We start from the raw sequence: 18922 nt of genomic DNA on the forward strand, positions 1-18922 counted from the left end.
GGGCCTGTGAGCTAGCCCATTAAATGAGACAATAGTAGATGATGTAGCCAGCCCAATGGTGTTTGGTTGGGCCGACAAGCTAACCCAATATATAATTAAAACCTACAGATTGATCGGTTTTCGAAGCTTACATGCTGCTTTCAATTTCTCGCTCTTACCCATCATCAATAGCATCTAGCGAGTATATTCGCTGATCGAGTTTTCCTCTAAGGTCGCGTTGGCTCCTTCTTTACCAAGACACTGGGCATTATTTTCGTTTCTCGGTCGTCGAACTCCATTACCACACAGAGAAACACAGATAGAGATAAGAAGAAGAGTCATAGCCAAAAGGCTCAGATCTGCTATTTACCCAACCAATCATGGCGACCCCTGAAATTCTTCACAGAGAAGATAACTTTTTCCTCTCTTTTCCTTTACATGACCCACGAAATGGTACCTCTATCTCTCTCAATCTCTTTCTCTGTTTATATACATATATAGGCGGTGGATTTCTAGCTGATCGTAACGAAAATAGTATGTGAAAGTTACGAGCTTGACTGGATTTTATTCGATTTGCTTGGTTCCCTCTGTCTTGACATTGAATTCTGCATAATTAGAATTTGGATATATTCGTTCCTAATCATTTTCAAATTTTGGTTGGATATTCGTTCCTTGGTTTTGCTTGAAGTTGGTGTCCCAATAAAAGATTTTAGAGAAAGTCTCGTCTTTTTTTGTTTTGGGAGTTTCTCTAATTGGTGTTTATGGACAGGAGAAGGTGCAAAGCACCGTGAAATGTCAATTGAGAAGAAGATAGAGCTACTTGAGAACTTGACTGGAAAGGTATTTTTCTGATTCTCTTTATATATATATATATATATAAAAATAAAAAAAAACAAAAAAAAGAAGGAAAAAAAAAAAAGTAACAATAAGTATAAAATGAATCTGAAAAATAATAATAAAAGTAACAATTAAATATGAATTAGGGTTACAAATGCTTCTTAGTTTTTGCTAATCCATTGAGACTATCTCTTCTTCATTTTGGTTTCTTTTCTAAAACTTGGAATATAAATTTGCTGAATTTAGCAAAACCAAGGAAGTAATTTCTAACTAGAATTCACCAAGTGGTTGCATTTGCACCTGACAACTCTGTGTACATTATGTGGTGCTTAGGGATCATTTTAGTGCTTTCTATTCGTATTAACTTGTTTTTTTTTTCCCTTTTTTTTAACTGAGAATTCTTTATTTCTTCCTCAGAAAGTTGTGAAATTGATTTGTTTCCATCCTCTCTTAAAGGTATGCATTCTCTTATCAGGTTAGCAATCGAAGGTCTCGAAGATGGTTAAATGATCGTCTTTTAATGGAACTTGTTCCTCGTCTGAATGGAGAGGAAATTAGAGGCCTGTTTGCACCACCACCTTGGGGTAATCATGTATTTTAAAGAAACTTTATGTACGTGATCCCAATGTTTTTATGTTTACAGCTTACGTATCTTCCTGACTTTCCATGTCTTACAAACTGTTGGATGATTGTCGCTGGAACCACTCATCATTTTTCTGTTATTATCCTTGCTCATGGTGTTTTGATTGCTTTTTGGATGGTAATTAATTATCTATTTCTAATTTTACAGGTGATGATGTACCACCTTCAGCATTTAGCATGACTAATGTGGGAGAGTGGGACAAATTTAGGAACATAGACATGGACAGAGAGGTACTTTTCCTGGTGTTATTCATCAGAGCATGGTGGAAACTTTTTGTTAACCCCCATCATTTTGATAACTTGACATGTTATATGAAGGTGTAACTAAAACTATTTACTCAGATTTGATTAGCTGTTGAGAAATTCTGCATTCTTTGTCCAGTAGGACTCCATTTACACGAACACTTAAATGGCGTGTGTATGTGTGCTCATTTATATTGGACGAATTGTTTTAGAAGTTTGAATCACTTGTCTCAGGTTTAGTCTTTATTTCATCATGGCAGGCTAATATTATTGATGCCCTGAAGGGCTCATCTGTGAAGAGGAAAGGTCGTGTTGATTCTGACAAGATGGAGGTCTTGAATGCATGGCGTAGAATTGATTCTCGAACAAGAGAGGCACTTAGGCGCAGCTTTCTTTCTGAACTTATTGAGGGCTATGAGGTGTGCCTGTTTAACGAAAACCACATCTCTTTTACTTGTTGATTTTTCATAGGGGTGCGTTTGAAACTCTTGATTTTGACAAAAGAAAGACAGATGTCATAAACACTCTTCTTATTTGGGTTTTACCTGCAACGAGAAATTTTATATTCTATTAACAATTTTTCCTGATAATAGTGACCAAGTATGACAATGTCGGGCTAGGTTGGTCCTATCCTTTTTCTCATCTAAACCAATATATGGATTGTGCTGCTTTAAGTGGCATTTCCTTTATTTCTTATTGTTACCTAATTATCCAAAATAAACATTTTTGTTGATAATCTAATTTGTATTGTCTTTATCAAGGAGTGCATACGGACTTTCATCACTGAGACAGGAGATATGGATGTACTAGTGCTACGGGTTCAAGACCCTTTCCATAGATTGTTGCTGCATGGTGTTTGTGAGGTAAATTTTCTCATTTCTTATATTTCCACTTTGATTTTTTAATCTCCATTTCATGCTGCATGCTCACCATGGATTGATTATAACTGATCAAGAGGGTATAATAGAATTACTGTTTGCAAAATGAAAGATTACTTTTACTTGATGAGTCCAGTGTACACTTGGGAGTATCTAATACACATCTATGTATTTTGGTTGTGAACAGTTCTACGATTTGGTCTCTGTGACTGTTACACAGTCGGAGGGTATAGAATCTTTGAAGGTGACAAGGATAAAAAGGAAGAAAAGGGGCTGTGTTAAGATCCCCAATATCACTCTGTCTCATTTTCTGAAGATGTCGAAGGAAGGAATTTGGTAAATTCCATTGGAAAGCAAGAGCCTCTCATTCATGTTTATTATGTAGAACCAAGTAGGGAATGTTTTAAATATTAGGTAAACCTTCTGTAAAATAATCAGTTCCACTTGCCATGGTTATCAGTTGCAAAACCATTGAAAAGCTAGTGTAAATATCTATGAGTTCCTCAGTCAACAAAGGATGTTGATTGTGAATTTGGGTTCCACAATTGTTGTGCAAGTTTAAATTAAACATTGTTTGGAAACAAGAATGGGTACTTGTTAGAATTTCTTATTCCTTTTAATTTATTAATAAATTAGTTTCTAGCCTGGGAATATTTATAGCTTTTGATTGGTCGAAAATCTGCTTAAATTGGATGGTATTGCATTCTAAAACCGATATTTTAGTAGGAGTTTTTTTTATTCATAATGGATGCTAGTTTTCCTATTTCCTTTGCCAAGTGAACCTGGCACTTGATTTTCCGTACGAATGTCAAACTAACCTGTCATGCACAAAAAATTACTTTTCTTTACGAGTTGGCATGTTGGTTGACTCAGTACTTAAATATAAACAAAAACCAAAAAAGAAAAAAAAAGAAAAAAAAAAAGGAAATTAGAAATTGTATTGTTCTACAAATTATGTACATAAATTGGCTTCACGTTGCTAAGCCAAAAAAAAAAAAAATTGGCGTCTCGTTTTCTTTTTTCTTGCGTACCAAGTGAAGGGGCAAAAAGAAAAATTGTGATCAAATCGTTCACAGCCGAAACATATTATACATTATTATTTTTGGGTCGTATGGTTCATATATGAGTCATATTATTCCCACTCCTAAATTTATTTATTTAGTCAACATTTTCAAACTTTAAGACGTGATTTATTTGTATACTCCAAGCAAGAAATTGCATTGTGCTTTCATTTTAAAAAGGTCGGGTTACAATTATTCCAAAAAGTTCCTTTGTCTAAAGCTGGCGGAACTGACTTTCTCTTCTAATTGTTTTTCTCATATATGACGTATTATTCTACTCCTAAAATTTATTTATTTAGTCACCATTTTCGATCTTTAAAGACGTGATTTATTAGTATACACCAAACATGAAATTGCGTTGTTCTTTCATTTTAAAATGGTCGGGTTACAATTATTCCTAAAAGTCCCTTGGTTCAACGATCCTGTTTATAGTGCTCATTTCAAAATTTGATATTGATGGTATTAGTCTAAAGATTCTGTTGATGGTACTGATTAAGGTTTAAAATTTTGATATTGGTAGAAATATCAAAATTTAAAATATAAAAATTTTCATATAAATATAAAAAAAATATTGAACATTGATAAAATTCATAAAAATGATAAACATTGATCTAAATTTATTTAAAAAAATAAAAATTTTTGTTGAAATTTTAAAATTAGCTTATTTAATCAATCAATTATCAATTTGATTATAAAAATTGTAAAAATATTGGATAAATATTATATTTTTCTTAATCAATTTAATTTATAATAAACATTGATAATTATAAATAAATTATTAATAATAAAAATATGTAAAAAAAAAAGTATATATTTGGTAAATTGTTTATTAGTTAGGATAAAACAATTATTACAATTATATTCTATTTCATAAATATCAATTCAATACTTTTAAAATTTTTAGATGGTTAAAAATTATTGGTTTCTTTTTCGTTTTTATTTTAAGATGTGAAATGTAAAAAATAATTATTAAAAATATGTATTTCTTTAATAATTTTTTATGTAATTATTAATATATTAATATAAGGTTTTTGTTTTAAATGTAGTTATCTTTAATATTTAGTATAATATAATTTATCATTTTTTTTATTTTTATTTGGTTAATATTATTAATTTAAATACTATCAATATTAATTTTACATGATATTGTATTTTGATGTTATTATTTTATATTTTTCATTTTTATATAATTAACTATTAATTTGTAATTATGAGATTCTAATAAATCATTCTTATACAAAATATATAGTAAGTATATATTTTATTAATAAATAAAACCTATTGAGATTATTTAATTTAATTCACTTCGTTTTATTTATTTCATTAAATGTTTAATAGACAAATAAAATATATAAAAAAAATTATTACTAAAATTAATTTGGTAAAATAATTTATTAAATATTAATAATAGTTATGAAAATTTTATAAATATTTTAAAAATTTCCATGAAAATTTTAAATATTTATATAAAAAATTTTAAAATTTCAATATATATTATAAATTTTTTAATCAAATTATTAAAAATTTTATATGTATATGTTGATCGAAATTTTCATAAAATTTTTGGTAAAATTTCAAAAAAGATTAGGAACTATTTTATCGGTTTTCATCTAAAATCTAGATATTTTATCGATCATTAAAAAAAAAATAATAAAATTACAAAGAAAATTTTCCCAAAAATTTTAGATATTTAAATCGTGGTGCTGGGTTTCTCTATTTAATTGTTTTTTCCCATTTACTTTGCTTTGTTTTCTCCAATCGCTTAAGAAGTCGAAATCTTTCTTTTTCTGTTCTAGGATCTGAAGAAAGAAAATGGCAAAAAAGGCCGTGAAGTACTCTGTGGTACACACTTTCACTCTCTCTCAATCTGAATCTCCATGTTTAATTGGTTTATGATCTTGGTCACACACACACACACACACACACACACACACACACATATATCTATATATATATATATATATAAATATATGGTGGAGTGATGTTTGAGTTGGTGTACAGGTGGACGCTTTCACTGAGTCAGCCTTCAAGGGAAACCCAGCCGCGGTTTGTATGTTGGGGGAAGAGAAAGACGAAGAGTGGTTGCAATCTGTGGCTACCGAGTTCAATATCTCCGAGACTTGTTATTTGACTCCCATTACTCACTCCGACTCAGACTCTCCTCGTCCAAGGTTCCGCCTTAGATGGTTCACTCCCGTTGCCGAGGTCAGTTTTCAAAACCAGACATCGAAATTCTGAAATTCAACATTTTGTTTTTCTGGGTTTTTGGTAAAATATATTTTAATTTTTTAAGAATTGAGGAGTACATAGCGTTTGTTGGTTTCTATTAGGAAATTCTTTTGCTTCAGGCTTCAAAACTCATAATACCCATTTGCAGGTTGAGCTTTGTGGCCATGCAACATTAGCAGCTGCACACATACTCTTCTCGTCTGGATTAAGAGATTCAAACATCATTGAATTTCTTACGCTTTCCGGAATTCTAACTGCCAAGAGGGTTCCTGAGACCAAGGCTTCAAGTGGATCTGGTATTCAGAATGGCGAAACAGAAGATTCCTTTTTCGTCGAATTGGACTTCCCCGCTGTCCCACTAATCACCGATTTCAGTGCTGTCGAAGTTTCTCTGATTTCTAAAGCCTTGAATGTTGCTTCTGTGGTTGATATACAAAGAACCACTTCAGATAATCTCTTTGTAATTTCCTTCAATCCATTCTTTTTCTGGAACATAATTATGCATTTGGTAGTTTCTCACTTGCATAAAATATTTTCCTCATGTCCGAAGATTTTCTATCAGTTTTGAGTGAAATTTGTTAAATTATGCTCAGGTTGTGCTTCCATCAGCAAAAGCTGTTGTAGATGTGCAGCCTGATTTTGGTGCAATAGAAAAGTGTCCGGGAACGGGGATAATTGTAACTGGGGCTGCTCCTCCAGAGTCTGGATTTGATTTTTGGAGTAGATACTTCTGCCCAAAGTTCGGAATCAATGAGGTAACATGCTTGTACTTGGTATCTAATTAAACATCCAAAAATAGTTTTGCATGTCATTATACTATATTTTGCATGTAATTAAACTTATATTAAACTCGTACTTGGTTGATTGTTGTCCATAATTGGAAAAAAAATATCATCTGATGAGCTCTTTGTTGCCTTGGATTGTGTCTGTCTTTCAGGATCCTGTTTGTGGAAGTGCACATTGTTCCTTGGCTCCATACTGGTGCAAAGAACTGGGGAAGTATGATTTTGTTGCTTATCAGGTACTTCTTTTTGACCTTTCACACTTTGTGTACAGTGTCCTTATCATAAAGTCAAAACTTTTGTTGAGGTCTTTTAGTTATGAGGATTGATGAGTTTAATGTTTACTCTACTTAGGCATCTCCAAGAGGAGGGGTGTTAAAAATTCATATGGATGAGCAGAACCAGAGAGTGCTGTTGCAGGGCAAAGCCTTTACTGTGATGGAAGGGACACTTTTAGTTTAATAAAGAGTTACCGCATTTTGCATACACTAAGAATATTGAAAAATAATGACCACTACTTATATGGTGGAAGAGTATTAAGAATATTGAAAAATAATGACCACTCCTTGTATGGTGGATGAGTATTCCCTTTATAATTGGAATTGTAACTTTACATATTATTTGAAGTTGGTTAATTTGATGAATTTTGCCAAATATTTCTTTATTATTTACCCAAATAGTCTATTTGTTTGTTGACAATGTTTTCTTTTGGTAATAATCGTTTGTTGAAAATATGCTTATAACGTTGTTGCCACGTGTTATTAACTTTTAAATTTTTTAGATTTTTAATTTTATCCTTCAATTTCTTCTGATTTCTAAGCTTTTTTTTTTTTTTTGGGTTGAAATCCTTGTACTCATTTTCCAATATAATAATCTCCTTTATTATGAATTTCTCTTCCCAAGCAAATATTTTGAAAACCGGAACAAATTTAAGAGATAATATTTAAAATTCAAAAAATTAGTAGTTCTTTTTTGGCAAAAAATTCAAAAATTAATAGTTAAAATGAGGTCCCTGGGCAACAACAATTATAAATGCTTCCTTAATTATTGAAATGCTTTGGAGAACGCCACACCTTGCGTTTCTATATTATTAAAATGCTTCCATATACTTTTATAAAATGGTCAGAGACAGCAATAGGAAAATTATGTTTTTTGCTTCAAAGAATACGTAATGCGACTCCCCTTTTGAAGCACAACTTCTAGCTTTATATTGGGCTTCGGGTTATGCAGATGACAAAGGTTGGAATCACATTGGATGGTCCTCTGATGCTGCTATGGTTGTGAAAGATATAGCAGACCTTTCGACCCTTCCTTAAACTGGTTCTCCTACTCAAGAGATTCAGGAATTACGAGAGAGGTTCCAGAAGTTTCAGCTGGTCTTTAAAGTGGAATGCTAGATCTGCTAATGGTGTTGCTGATTCTTTAGCAAAGAAAGCTCTTTATGATTCTTACGTTTTTTATTTTTGTAGTAATGTTGTAGACTTGCCCAGTGATATTTAAAAAACAAAAAAAAAAAAAGGCCTTAGCTTAACGGTCGAGCCCGCTACCCGTGCCTCAGGTGCGCGGGTTCAGTCACCCGGGGGGTTGGGCATAGGGGACAGAACTTCTCTCTCCCAAAAAAAAAAAAAAAAAAAAAACAAAAATTTTTTTTTGACACTATTAAAATGTGCGAGAGAATAAGGTCCAACAATTATAAAGGTATTACAGTTCTAAATAAATAATAGATTTATTTTTATTTAAAAAGATTTCAAGAAGAATTTATGTTGGGCAAAATTAAAAGGCACAGCATTTGGGGACAAAAGAAATAAAAAAAATAGAAATATTAATTGAGTATATATATAAATATTTTACTGTATGGACTATCTATATGCAGAGTATTAAAAGCTGAAGTTTTTGTTGTATATAGTAAAATTGACTTTTTTTTTTCTAAAAAATTTATATTAAAATTATTCATATATATATATATATATTGGAAAGAATAGAATAAATAAATTAACAATTTTTTTTAATTATTTTGAAAGCTCATATCATAATTAAATATTAAATATGATAAAAAAATGATTAAGACAGCATATATTATGCATAACAAATATCATCAAGAAATTGCGTTGTGCTTTCATTTTAAAATAATCGGGTTACAATTATTCCGAAAATTCCCTTGGTCTAAAGATTCTGCTGATGGTGCTGACTTTCTAATTGTTTTTTCTTTTCTACTTTGCTATGTATTCCAATCGCTTAAGAAGCCGATATCTTTCTTTTTCTGGTCTAGGCTCGGAAGAAAGAAAATGGCCAAAAAGGCCGTGGAGTACTCTGTGGTACACACTCTCTCTCTCTCTCAATCTGAATCTCCATGTTTAATTGGTTTATGATCTTGGTCACACACACACACACACACACACACACACACACACACACATATATATATATATGTATATGGTGGAGTGATGTTGAGTTGGTGTACAGGTGGACGCTTTCACTGAGTCAGCCTTCAAGGGAAACCCAGCCGCGGTTTGTATGTTAGAGGAAGAGAAAGACGAAGAGTGGTTGCAATCTGTGGCTACCGAGTTCAATATCTCCGAGACTTGTTATTTGACTCCCATCACTCACTCCGACTCAGACTCTCCTCATCCAAGGTTCCGCCTTAGATGGTTCACTCCCGTTGCCGAGGTCAGTTTTCAAAACCAGACATGGAAATTCTGAAATTCAATATTTTTTTTCCCTCAATTTTTTAAGAATTGAGTACATAGCCTTTGTTGGCTTCGATTAGGAAATTCTTTTGCTTCAAGGTTCAAAACCCCTAATACCCATTTGCAGGTTAAGCTTTGTGGCCATGCAACATTAGCAGCTGCACACACACTCTTCTCGTCTGGATTAATAGATTCAAATATCGTTGAATTTCTTACGCTTTCCGGAATTCTAACTGCCAAGAGGGTTCCTGAGACCAAGGCTTCAAGTGGATCTGGCATTCAGAATGGCGAAACAAAAGAATCCTTTTTTCATCGAATTGGACTTCCCCGCTGTCCCACTAACCACCGATTTCAATGCTGAAGTTCCTCTGATTTCTGAGGCCTTGAATGGTGCTTCTGTGGTTGATATACAAAACACCACTTCAGATAATCTCTTTGTAATTTCCTCCAATCCATTCTTTTTCTGAAACATAATTATGCATTTGGTAGTTTCTCACTTGCATAAAATATTTTCCTCATATCTAAAGATTTTCTGTCTGTTTTAAGTGAAATTTGTTAAATTATGCTCAGGTAGTGCTTCCATCAGCAAAAGCTGTTGAAGATCTGCAGCCGGATTTTGGTGCAATAGAAAAGTGTCCAGGAATGGGGATAATTGTAACTGGGGCTGCTCCTCCAGAGTCTGGATTTGATTTTTGGAGTAGATACTTCTGCCCAAAGTTCGGAGTCAATGAGGTAACAAGCTTCTACTTGGTATCTAATTAAACATCCAAAAATAGTTTTGCATGTCATTATACTATGTTTTGCATCTAATTAAACTTATACTTGGTTGGTTGTTGTCTGTAATTGGAAAAAAATCATCTGATGAGGTCTCTGTTACCTTGGATTGTGTCTGTCTTTCAGGATCCTGTTTGTGGAAGTGCACATTGTTCCTTGGCTCCCTACTGGTGCAAAGAACTGGGGAAGTGTGATTTTGTTGCTTATCAGGTACTTCTTTTTGACCTTTCACACTTTGTGTACAGTTTCCTTATCATAAAGTCAAAACTTTTGTTGAGGTCTTTTAGTTATGAGGATTGATGAGTTTAATGTTTACTTAGGCATCTCGAAGAGGAGGAGTGTTAAAAATTCATATGGATGAGCAGAACCAGAGAGTGCTGTTGCAGGGCAAAGCCTTCACTGTGATGGAAGGGACTATTTTAGTTTAAGAAATGAGTTACTGCATTTTGCATACACTAAGAATATTGAAAAATAATGAGCACCCCTTGTATGGTGGATGTATTCCCTTTATAATTGGAATTGTAACTTTACATATTATTTGAAGATGGTTAATTTGATGAATTTTGCCAAACATTTCTTTAAGAAATTTTCCATGGTGAGGCACAGGCCAGTTGTGCTTCGTCAATACTAATTGATTGTTGACTAATGGAACGTTTGAAATACATTCTGTTTTCCCAAACTTGTATAATTCATGCTTCTTCCTTTTTTATAATAATATAGAAAAAAAAAAAAATTGTTTACTAATAATATTATAGGTGTTGAAACGGAGTCCTGTACCGTATGGCATTATGCTATGGGATCTTCCGAGATGATGATGAAATTTACCACAATTGATTGAGTGGTTTCTACCACTAAACTGCCACCTCAGTAGTGTATAATCAATGCCTGAGGGAGAGAGAGACAGAGAAAATTATAAATAAAGTTGGCAGCTTTATGGTCGGTTTGGTACTTCAGTATGTATAAATATATATATATATATATATATATATCCAAAATCTAAGGAAAAGGTTCCGTTTTGATTTTTTAGTACGGAGAAGATTAGGTCATCTGTTGAGGAGTCTCTATGGGTGGATATAGACATTCAGAAGAAGCTAGGATCAGGAATGAAGGCATTCCCTTTGACAACACTTCACTTGTGGTTTCCGTCACAGTGTCACTCCATGTGAGGCTTAGGCAGGCTCTCAGCATAGACCAAAGATAAAATGTTTTAAGCTCACGTGACTAATAATATTCACAATTTCAAATTTTCAAATTTTCAAATTTTTTTTTTCTTTTTTTTTTTGGCTTCACAAATGATGACCTTTCGTTTTCATTGTTTCTTTTTTGGTAAAATACCTTTCATTTTCATTCTTAAAATGAGATGTTCCTATTTGTATATTAAAAGCAAAGAAATACTTTTAACATTTTCATGTTCTTGAAATCCTATCCCGCATAATCCTCTACCTTCATTGCAAGACCATCTCATTTGTCTCTCTGGGAGGATTATGGGGAAAAAACCCGTCAAATACACAGTGGTATTTAGTATATAATCTCTCTCTGCTTTCTGATCTTTAATATGTCTATATTTAAATAAAAAGCGAATAATATTTCTGAGTTGTTGAAATACAGGTGGACGCGTTCACTGACTCAGCCTTCAAGGGAAACCCAGCTGCAGTTTGTTTGTTAGAAGAGGAGAGGGACGATGGATGGCTGCAATCGGTGGCTACTGAGTTCAATATCTCTGTCACTTCCTATTTGACTCCGGACAACTCGGATCAAACTCCTAATCATCCTAGGTTTCGTCTTAGATGGTTCACACCTGTTGCTGAGGTTTTTTTTTTTTTTTTCTTTTTTTTCCTTTTGCTTTTTATGGGTGTTTGGCAAAATTCATGCTCATACATGAATTATCAAACTGCAGTAGGATTTTGATTCTTCGGCTATCACTCCTAACAGGGCCTTGCTTAATCATATAGTAAATTTCAGTATTATATATATATATATATATATATTTTTTTTTTTTTTCTTTTTTTTCTTTTTTACATGTAGTTTTTGGGTTGTTTTTCAGGTTAAGCTTTGTGGTCATGGAACATTAGCAGCTTCACACACACTCTTTACGTCTGGGTTTATCGATTCCAACATCATTGAATATGTCACAGGATCTGGGGTTCTAACTGCTAAAAGGCTTTCTTCAAGTACTAACAGTACCATTCGGAATGATAAAGATGCAAAAGAATCTTTTTTAATTGAATTGAATTTTCCAACTGCCCCAATCACAGAATCAGATACAACAGATGTTTCCTTGGTTTCTAAGGCCTTGGGTGGTGCTACTGTGATTGATATTAGAAGGACAATTGCTAAAGATGATCTCTTCGTAACTCCTCTCCAACCCTTTTTGGTTTTTCCCCAAAAAAACATTGATTTGGTAGTTTCTTTTACTTGAAAAGAATTTTTATTGGCTTTGTTTTTCCAGGTTGTGCTAGCATCAGCAAAATGTGTTGCAGATGTTCAACCAGAGTTGGATGCAATTAGAAGATGTCCAGGAAGAGGGATAATTATAACTGGGGTTGCTCCACCAGAATCTGGATTTGATTTTTACAGTAGATTTTTCTGCCCAAAGTTAGGAATCGATGAGGTAATAATATAAATTGAGATTGAATTAAAACATTAATTGGCTGAAGTTAGGTTCAGAGTGTGTGTTAAAGTTTAGTACTGTTTATGGATATTTTCAGGATCCAGTTTGTGGGAGTGCACATTGTTCTTTGGCACTTTACTGGTGCAAACTATTGGGAAAGTCAGATTTTGTTGCCTATGCGGTACTTTTGTTTCTCACTCTCCTTGCTCAATATTCATAGTTAATAATATTTGTTAACATAAATATATGTTGGTCTGCAATTAATTTGATATGATTTTTGTTTACTTTACCATGTTCAGGCATCGCCAAGAGGAGGAGTCGTAGACGTTCATCTGGATGAGCAGAACCAGAGGGTGTTATTGCGAGGCAAGGCCTCTACTGTCATGACAGGAACTCTCTTAGTTTGAATTTAGCTCGCTCTTTATTTATTTATTTTTTTCAAACTTTTGGGAACGGTAGCTTTCTTTTAGTTTGCATGGACAAAAATATTGGAATTATTCATGTTGAATTGTATGCTATTTCTAGTTTGAACATATTTATCTTCATCAATTGAGAGAAGTTGATCATAAGCTAGACTCAACGACAACACTTTCTTTTTTTTTTTTTTTCCTGGAACAAAATATCGTCAAAATGTAAAATGGTTATTTCCATGAGTAGGAGATTTCAAGCATACATGGCTTCCACTCTAAATGGGCACTCAAATTCATAAGAAAAATTTCTCCAATTTTGCATCCCTTAACAGAGTTTGTGTGTGTGTTTGGTTTTCCCTTCCCTCAAAAAAAGGACATGACTTTGATTTGTTATAATAACCAAGTGAACAAAATGCTAAATTTATTATGGTAGTTAAGCTATGTATCTTTTTGAACAAAAAAGAAAACATTAACCTTGACACCTTGTGTATGATGTTTTCGAGGGAAAGAAATGTAAATATTCAGGCGTGGTTTGAGAGAGTGGCTGATTTTTAGTTTTTGTTTTTTATTTTTCTTTATCTAGTTGCGTGTGATTTGTTTGTGTCTAGAGATACTTAGTTTGGTTAGATTTTGTTATGTATATAAATTAATTAAAAAGTTAAAGAAAAAAAAAAAAAATATATATATATATATAAATACTAAATAGAACAAAATTTTAAATTACTTTTTTTTTATTTCTTTTCAATTGACAGTATTTAAAATATTTAATAACTTATAACTACCATTGGCTAAACATAAATAAATTACACAAATTAAATAGAAAAAAAAAATAGAAACTAAAAACTATATTACTAAATGAATATGAAATTGTCCTTGTCCTCCACATGCATTATTTTTGGAAAATATATATATATATATATATATATATATTAAACTTTGTAAATTTTGATGCTTCAGTCTTCAATGTTTCATTTGAAAAAAAAAAAGGTCTTCAATGTTTCAGTGAAACAAAAAAATTTATTCATAAAAACTTATATTGAAAATTGTATATCAATGAAATCGTTTTGATTGGAAAAAAACAAATGTTAGGACAATATATATATACATATATCAGTATTTGGTTGTCGTCATTGGATTCAGGTCAGAGAGAAAATATCATAATTGGAATCGGGAACTCAGAAAAGCGAGCGGCAGGAGTGGTGGCCATTCCCTTTTATCGATCATTGTTGGTCTCCCACGTGTCTCACATGTCTCAAATGGACTTATCACCTAAATAGGCTTTTTTTTTTTTTTTGTTTTTTGTTTTTTTTTGTTTTTTGTAATAATTGTTTGTTGAAAATGTGCTCAAAACGTTTTTGCCCCATGTTATTGACTTTAAAATTTTTTAAATTTTCAATTTTATCCTTAAATTTCCTCTGATTTCTAAACCTTTCTTTTTTTTTTTTTTTTTTTGGGCTGAAATCCTTGTACTTGTTTCCGAATATACAATCTCCTTTATTATAAATTTCTCTTTCCAAGCAAATATTTTGAAAACCGGAACAAATTTAAGAGATAATATTTAAAATTCAAAAAACTAATAGGTTTTTGGGCCAAAAATTCAAAAATTGTTAGTTAAAATGACGTGCGCTGGCAACAACAATTGTAAATGCTTCCTAAGTTATTAAAATGCTTAGAAGAACGCCACATCCTGCGTTTCTATATTATTATAAATTATAATGCTTCCATATGCCTTTATAATATGAGGCCACGCCTTCCATTTGTATCACATTTTTTTTTTTTTTTACAGCAACACACTATTTATCAACTTTTGCACACAGATATATATATATATATATATATATATATATATATAATTTTTTAGAAATTATAAAAATACTTAATGAGCAGAGTTGGCCTTTACGCACAAGATGTTCGACTGTATAAGATCTAACAATTGTGGAAGTATTAAAGTTCTAGATATATAATAGGTTATTTTTTATTTAAAAAGTTTACCAAAAAAAAATTTATTTTTTTATCAAAATTAAGAAGTACAATATTTGATGATAGAAGAATTCAAAAATATATATAAATATCAGATGAATATATATATATATATATAATATTGAAAAGAATAGAATATATAAATTACCAAGAATTTTTGAAATTCATATCATAATTAAATATTATCAAATTTAATTATTGTCAAATATAATTAAGACAACATAGATTATGCATAACCATCGAAACTAATTTATAAAAATATATTTATAATTTATTCTACTTGATAGAAAAGATAAAATACATATTTTATTCAAATTTAACTACTTTAAAATCAAAATTTATTGCTTTGGGGGAAACAGAATTAAATGAAAATATATAAAAATAGCTTTTTCAAAAAGGCTTATAAATATATATATATATATATATGATGAAAAAGGGTACCATTTTGAATTTCGTACAGGGTACGGACCGGCTTTGCTAATAATATTTCAATTTTGTTGCAATATATCATCCTTCTAGTCTATATAAATTAAAATATTATCATATAAATACATAATCAATAATATTATAAATATCAAAATATTTATTAAATTTATTTATTAAAAAATATATATTAAAATATTATAAACTGATATGTTTATATAAATTAAATATAAATAAATAAATTATAAATAAATAAACTAATTAAATATTATCATATTATCTAATAAATAAATTTAATAATTTTTTTATAACTTTATTATTATTGATTTAAAATTACTGAACTGTAAGTGACATTTTTACATTTTTGTACATTCAATTTATATGTAAAAGAAGTTATAAAAAAAAAAAGAGGGTAATATTGCAAACCAAAATTAAATCTGAAAAGGCATTTATTTGTAACAGTCACGGGCTGAACTGATCATATATGCGAAAGTGTCGGTGTAATTTTCCCTATAAATTATTGCAGTATCTTCTGTCTATTATTAGCTCCCTCTTCCTCTATCAATCGCTCTCTTTCTCTTTCTCTGTTTAGTCTCCCATCTTAGGAAAAAATGGGGATAGAGACGATCAAGTATTCAGTGGTATTCTCTGCTTCTGTTTCGCTTTTCTATCTTTATACGTGCATAATGTTCAACATGATAAATACGTGTCTATATATCTATATTTATATGGAAATGTATATGGTTTGGGCAGCTGATGATGAACATGAACACAGGTTGACGCATTCACTGAGTCAGCTTTCAAGGGAAACCCAGCAGTAGTTGTTTTGTTAGAGGAAGATAATAAGAAGGACGACAAATGGTTTCAAACAGTGGCTATGGAGTTCAATATGCCCGTCACCTGTTATTTGACTCGCCACAAGAACAACACTCATCATGGTCCTTATAAGAATCACAATATTTCCATTAATCCTATGTTCTCTCTTAGATGGTTCTCTCCAACTGTTGAGGTTGATAATCTCACTATACCCTTCTACATTTTATGAATGACTCATCAAATACATATTTATTTATATTTTTTGGATTTTGGCAAAAGTACTATATTATATATGGGACAGAAATTCTAAAACTGTCACAACTTTGGTTATAAAAAATTAATTAGAAACAAATTAATTTGAAAATTTTCATATGCAGGTAAATCTTTGCGGCCACGGAACATTAGCCGCTGCACACTCTCTCTTCGAGTCAGGACTAATAGATTCCAACATTATTGAGTTTGTCACAGCATCAGGGGTTCTAACAGCTAAAAGGGTTTCAAGAATGGTGAAGGAGCACAAAAATCCTTTTATATAGAGTTGAATGTTCCTACTGTTCCAATCACCTCCGAATTCGATTCTGTTGAGCTTTCCATGATTTCTAAGGCCTTGGGTACTACTGGTGCTTCTATCATTGATAATAAAAGAACAGCTGCTGATGACCACCTTGTAATATTTCATTTTTATACACTTTAAGAAATCATTGCATTGATATATTTGATTTGTACTTAATTCTTGCCTAATAATTCCCGGTTGTGCTCCCATCAGCAAAATCTGTTGTAGATCTGCAACCTGATTTTGATGCAGTACAAAAATGTCCAGGAAGAGGGATAATTGTAACCGGGATTGCTCCTCCAGACTCCGGATTAGATTTTTACAGTAGATTTTTGTATCCAAAGTTAGGAGTCAACGAGGTAATTAATTAAACTAAGCTTACCTTGATTTGGTCTTTTAAGTATCAAATAGAAGTTGCATTTCTATTATAGCTAACCGTGTTTTTCTCTGCTCTAGCTGGTAGCTAATATGTTGTAATTTGAATTAAAAAACACATTATAGTTTAAAGTTAAGCTTCGATAGGGACTCTCTGTTACCTTTGGTAGTGTATGGGGTTTCAGGATGCTGTCTGTGGGAGTGCACATTGTCCCTTGGCACAATACTGGTGCAAACAACTGGGAAAGTGTGATTTACATGCCTGTGCGGTACTATTTTCTCTCTCTCTCTCTCTCTCTCTCTCTCTCTCTCAATTAATATGCTCCGTCATAATTATGTTGTATAATTTTTGTTTATATATATTCCGGCCGGTCAGGCGTCGCGAAGAGGAGGAGTTATAAACATTCATCTGGAGGAGCAGAACCAGAGGGTGCCTGTTGCTAGGCAAAGCTTTTACCGTGATGAAAGGAGCTCTCTTGGTTTAAATTTAGCACTAGTTTTGTTTTGCATATGCCAAATAAAAAAAAAGTTGAAATAAGTGAGTCATTATTCCCTAGAAGTTTATGAATTGTCACAAACCAACATTTATTTATGAAATTTGCATGTGGTAGGTGGTGACACCATCTTGAGTATTTTAAATGTTTTTGAATCTTGAGACATAATTGAGTAATGAAGTAAATCTGGGTTCTAGCAATATATATTTTGTATCCTAATCTTCGTCTTTAATGATAGTAACCTAGAATCTTGGCCAAATCTTTATGTGACTTATGCATAAACTTAGACCAAATGAATATCAACGGTGAACTTTGTGTAATATGTTAGTAACAGCAGGGCCAGGGGCTTTCACGCATTCGGAAATCCTACTAGCTACAGTGCTCCTCTGCTCAATGTTCCCACACGACAAACTAAATTATTGTTGGTCTGATAGCACGTTGCCTCCTGCGCCATCATGTGACCTTCTCAGCCTGATTAAGCTTCCATTCCGCAATATTTCTTTTCGTTATGTATTTGGCTTTATTCAGCAATATTTCATTTCGTTATGTATTTGCCTTTTATTTTATTTTATTTTTTTGTTATGTTGAGTCTGGACGTACGGCTGGTTAGCCAAGTTATATTGATCGATGGTAAGAGTGGAATTTACGTGATTTATTTTCAATATTACTATTATATGTGGAATCGAACTCTATCTGCAACAACATAACATAATGAATTCAAACTTTTGAAGCAACTAATAATAATAATAATATTATTATAAAGTGAATTTGAATTAGAAAAATTTCATTTATATTTTTATAATTTTATTTTAATTATTGTTAGATTTATATTTATAAAAAATCATATTAAAAATTTGTTTCTGAATTTTTATTGATTAATTTTTACAATTAAAATTTTAAATATAATTACGATAAAATTAAAAGGCTACAGATGAAATTTATCTCTCCAACTATTTATTGATTTTTTTTATTTTTTTTTTCATCTCATCAATCTTTGAAAGTTACCACGTGTACTTTATTGAATGATTCAAGCTTCGAACATGTTTAATATTCAAGTCAATTCCTTATTCACCAAAAAAAAAAAAAGAAAAAAAAAGTCAATTGTAATTTTAAATACATTGAGAACATGGTGGATTGTGTGTCACGTT

At 31.7% G+C, this 18922-nt stretch overlaps 4 protein-coding genes and 1 non-coding gene across 6 annotated transcripts; all 5 read left to right on the forward strand.

The window, feature by feature from the left end:
• The first annotated feature begins 161 nt into the window (after positions 1-161).
• On the forward strand, positions 162-3232 carry LOC107426025 (uncharacterized). Of its 2 annotated transcripts, none has more exons than XM_048480551.2 (7): positions 162-432; positions 749-819; positions 1292-1400; positions 1607-1689; positions 1962-2120; positions 2463-2564; positions 2767-3232. In XM_048480551.2, the coding sequence occupies exons 1-7, from the start codon at positions 360-362 to the stop codon at positions 2917-2919; spliced, it is 750 nt and encodes a 249-aa protein (XP_048336508.2). In that variant the 5' UTR covers positions 162-359; the 3' UTR covers positions 2920-3232. The 2 variants fall into 2 exon arrangements, with proteins under 2 accessions (XP_048336508.2, XP_048336509.2); XM_048480552.2 differs by having other exon boundaries at positions 394-432; positions 1273-1400.
• Positions 3233-5330: 2098 nt separating this feature from the next.
• Positions 5331-7322, forward strand: LOC107426010 (uncharacterized). The gene is made up of 6 exons (XM_048480550.2): positions 5331-5482; positions 5642-5845; positions 6018-6329; positions 6463-6624; positions 6807-6890; positions 7006-7322. Exons 1-6 carry the CDS (start codon positions 5453-5455, stop codon positions 7111-7113), a joined length of 900 nt encoding a protein of 299 aa, XP_048336507.2. The 5' UTR covers positions 5331-5452; the 3' UTR covers positions 7114-7322.
• Positions 7323-8783: 1461 nt separating this feature from the next.
• LOC107426008 (uncharacterized) lies at positions 8784-10800 on the forward strand. Its single transcript, XM_060811636.1, is given in 7 exon segments — positions 8784-8966; positions 9115-9318; positions 9466-9642; positions 9644-9775; positions 9909-10070; positions 10239-10322; positions 10433-10800. Coding segments are annotated over 7 exon segments (897 nt in total). The 5' UTR covers positions 8784-8936; the 3' UTR covers positions 10541-10800.
• Positions 10801-11467: 667 nt separating this feature from the next.
• On the forward strand, positions 11468-13292 carry LOC107426006 (uncharacterized). Its single transcript, XM_048461806.2, has 6 exons — positions 11468-11626; positions 11721-11921; positions 12157-12462; positions 12562-12723; positions 12821-12904; positions 13023-13292. The coding sequence occupies exons 1-6, from the start codon at positions 11597-11599 to the stop codon at positions 13128-13130; spliced, it is 891 nt and encodes a 296-aa protein (XP_048317763.1). The 5' UTR covers positions 11468-11596; the 3' UTR covers positions 13131-13292.
• A 2786-nt stretch (positions 13293-16078) lies between these two features.
• Positions 16079-18033, forward strand: LOC107426007 (uncharacterized). Its single transcript, XR_009634127.1, has 6 exons — positions 16079-16177; positions 16312-16545; positions 16730-17019; positions 17103-17264; positions 17466-17549; positions 17657-18033. It is a non-coding gene; the product is annotated as an uncharacterized LOC107426007 (transcript).
• Positions 18034-18922: the final 889 nt, after the last annotated feature.

This window comes from Ziziphus jujuba, chromosome 9, assembly GCF_031755915.1.
Source record: "Ziziphus jujuba cultivar Dongzao chromosome 9, ASM3175591v1".
NCBI classification, from domain to species: domain Eukaryota; kingdom Viridiplantae; phylum Streptophyta; class Magnoliopsida; order Rosales; family Rhamnaceae; genus Ziziphus; species Ziziphus jujuba.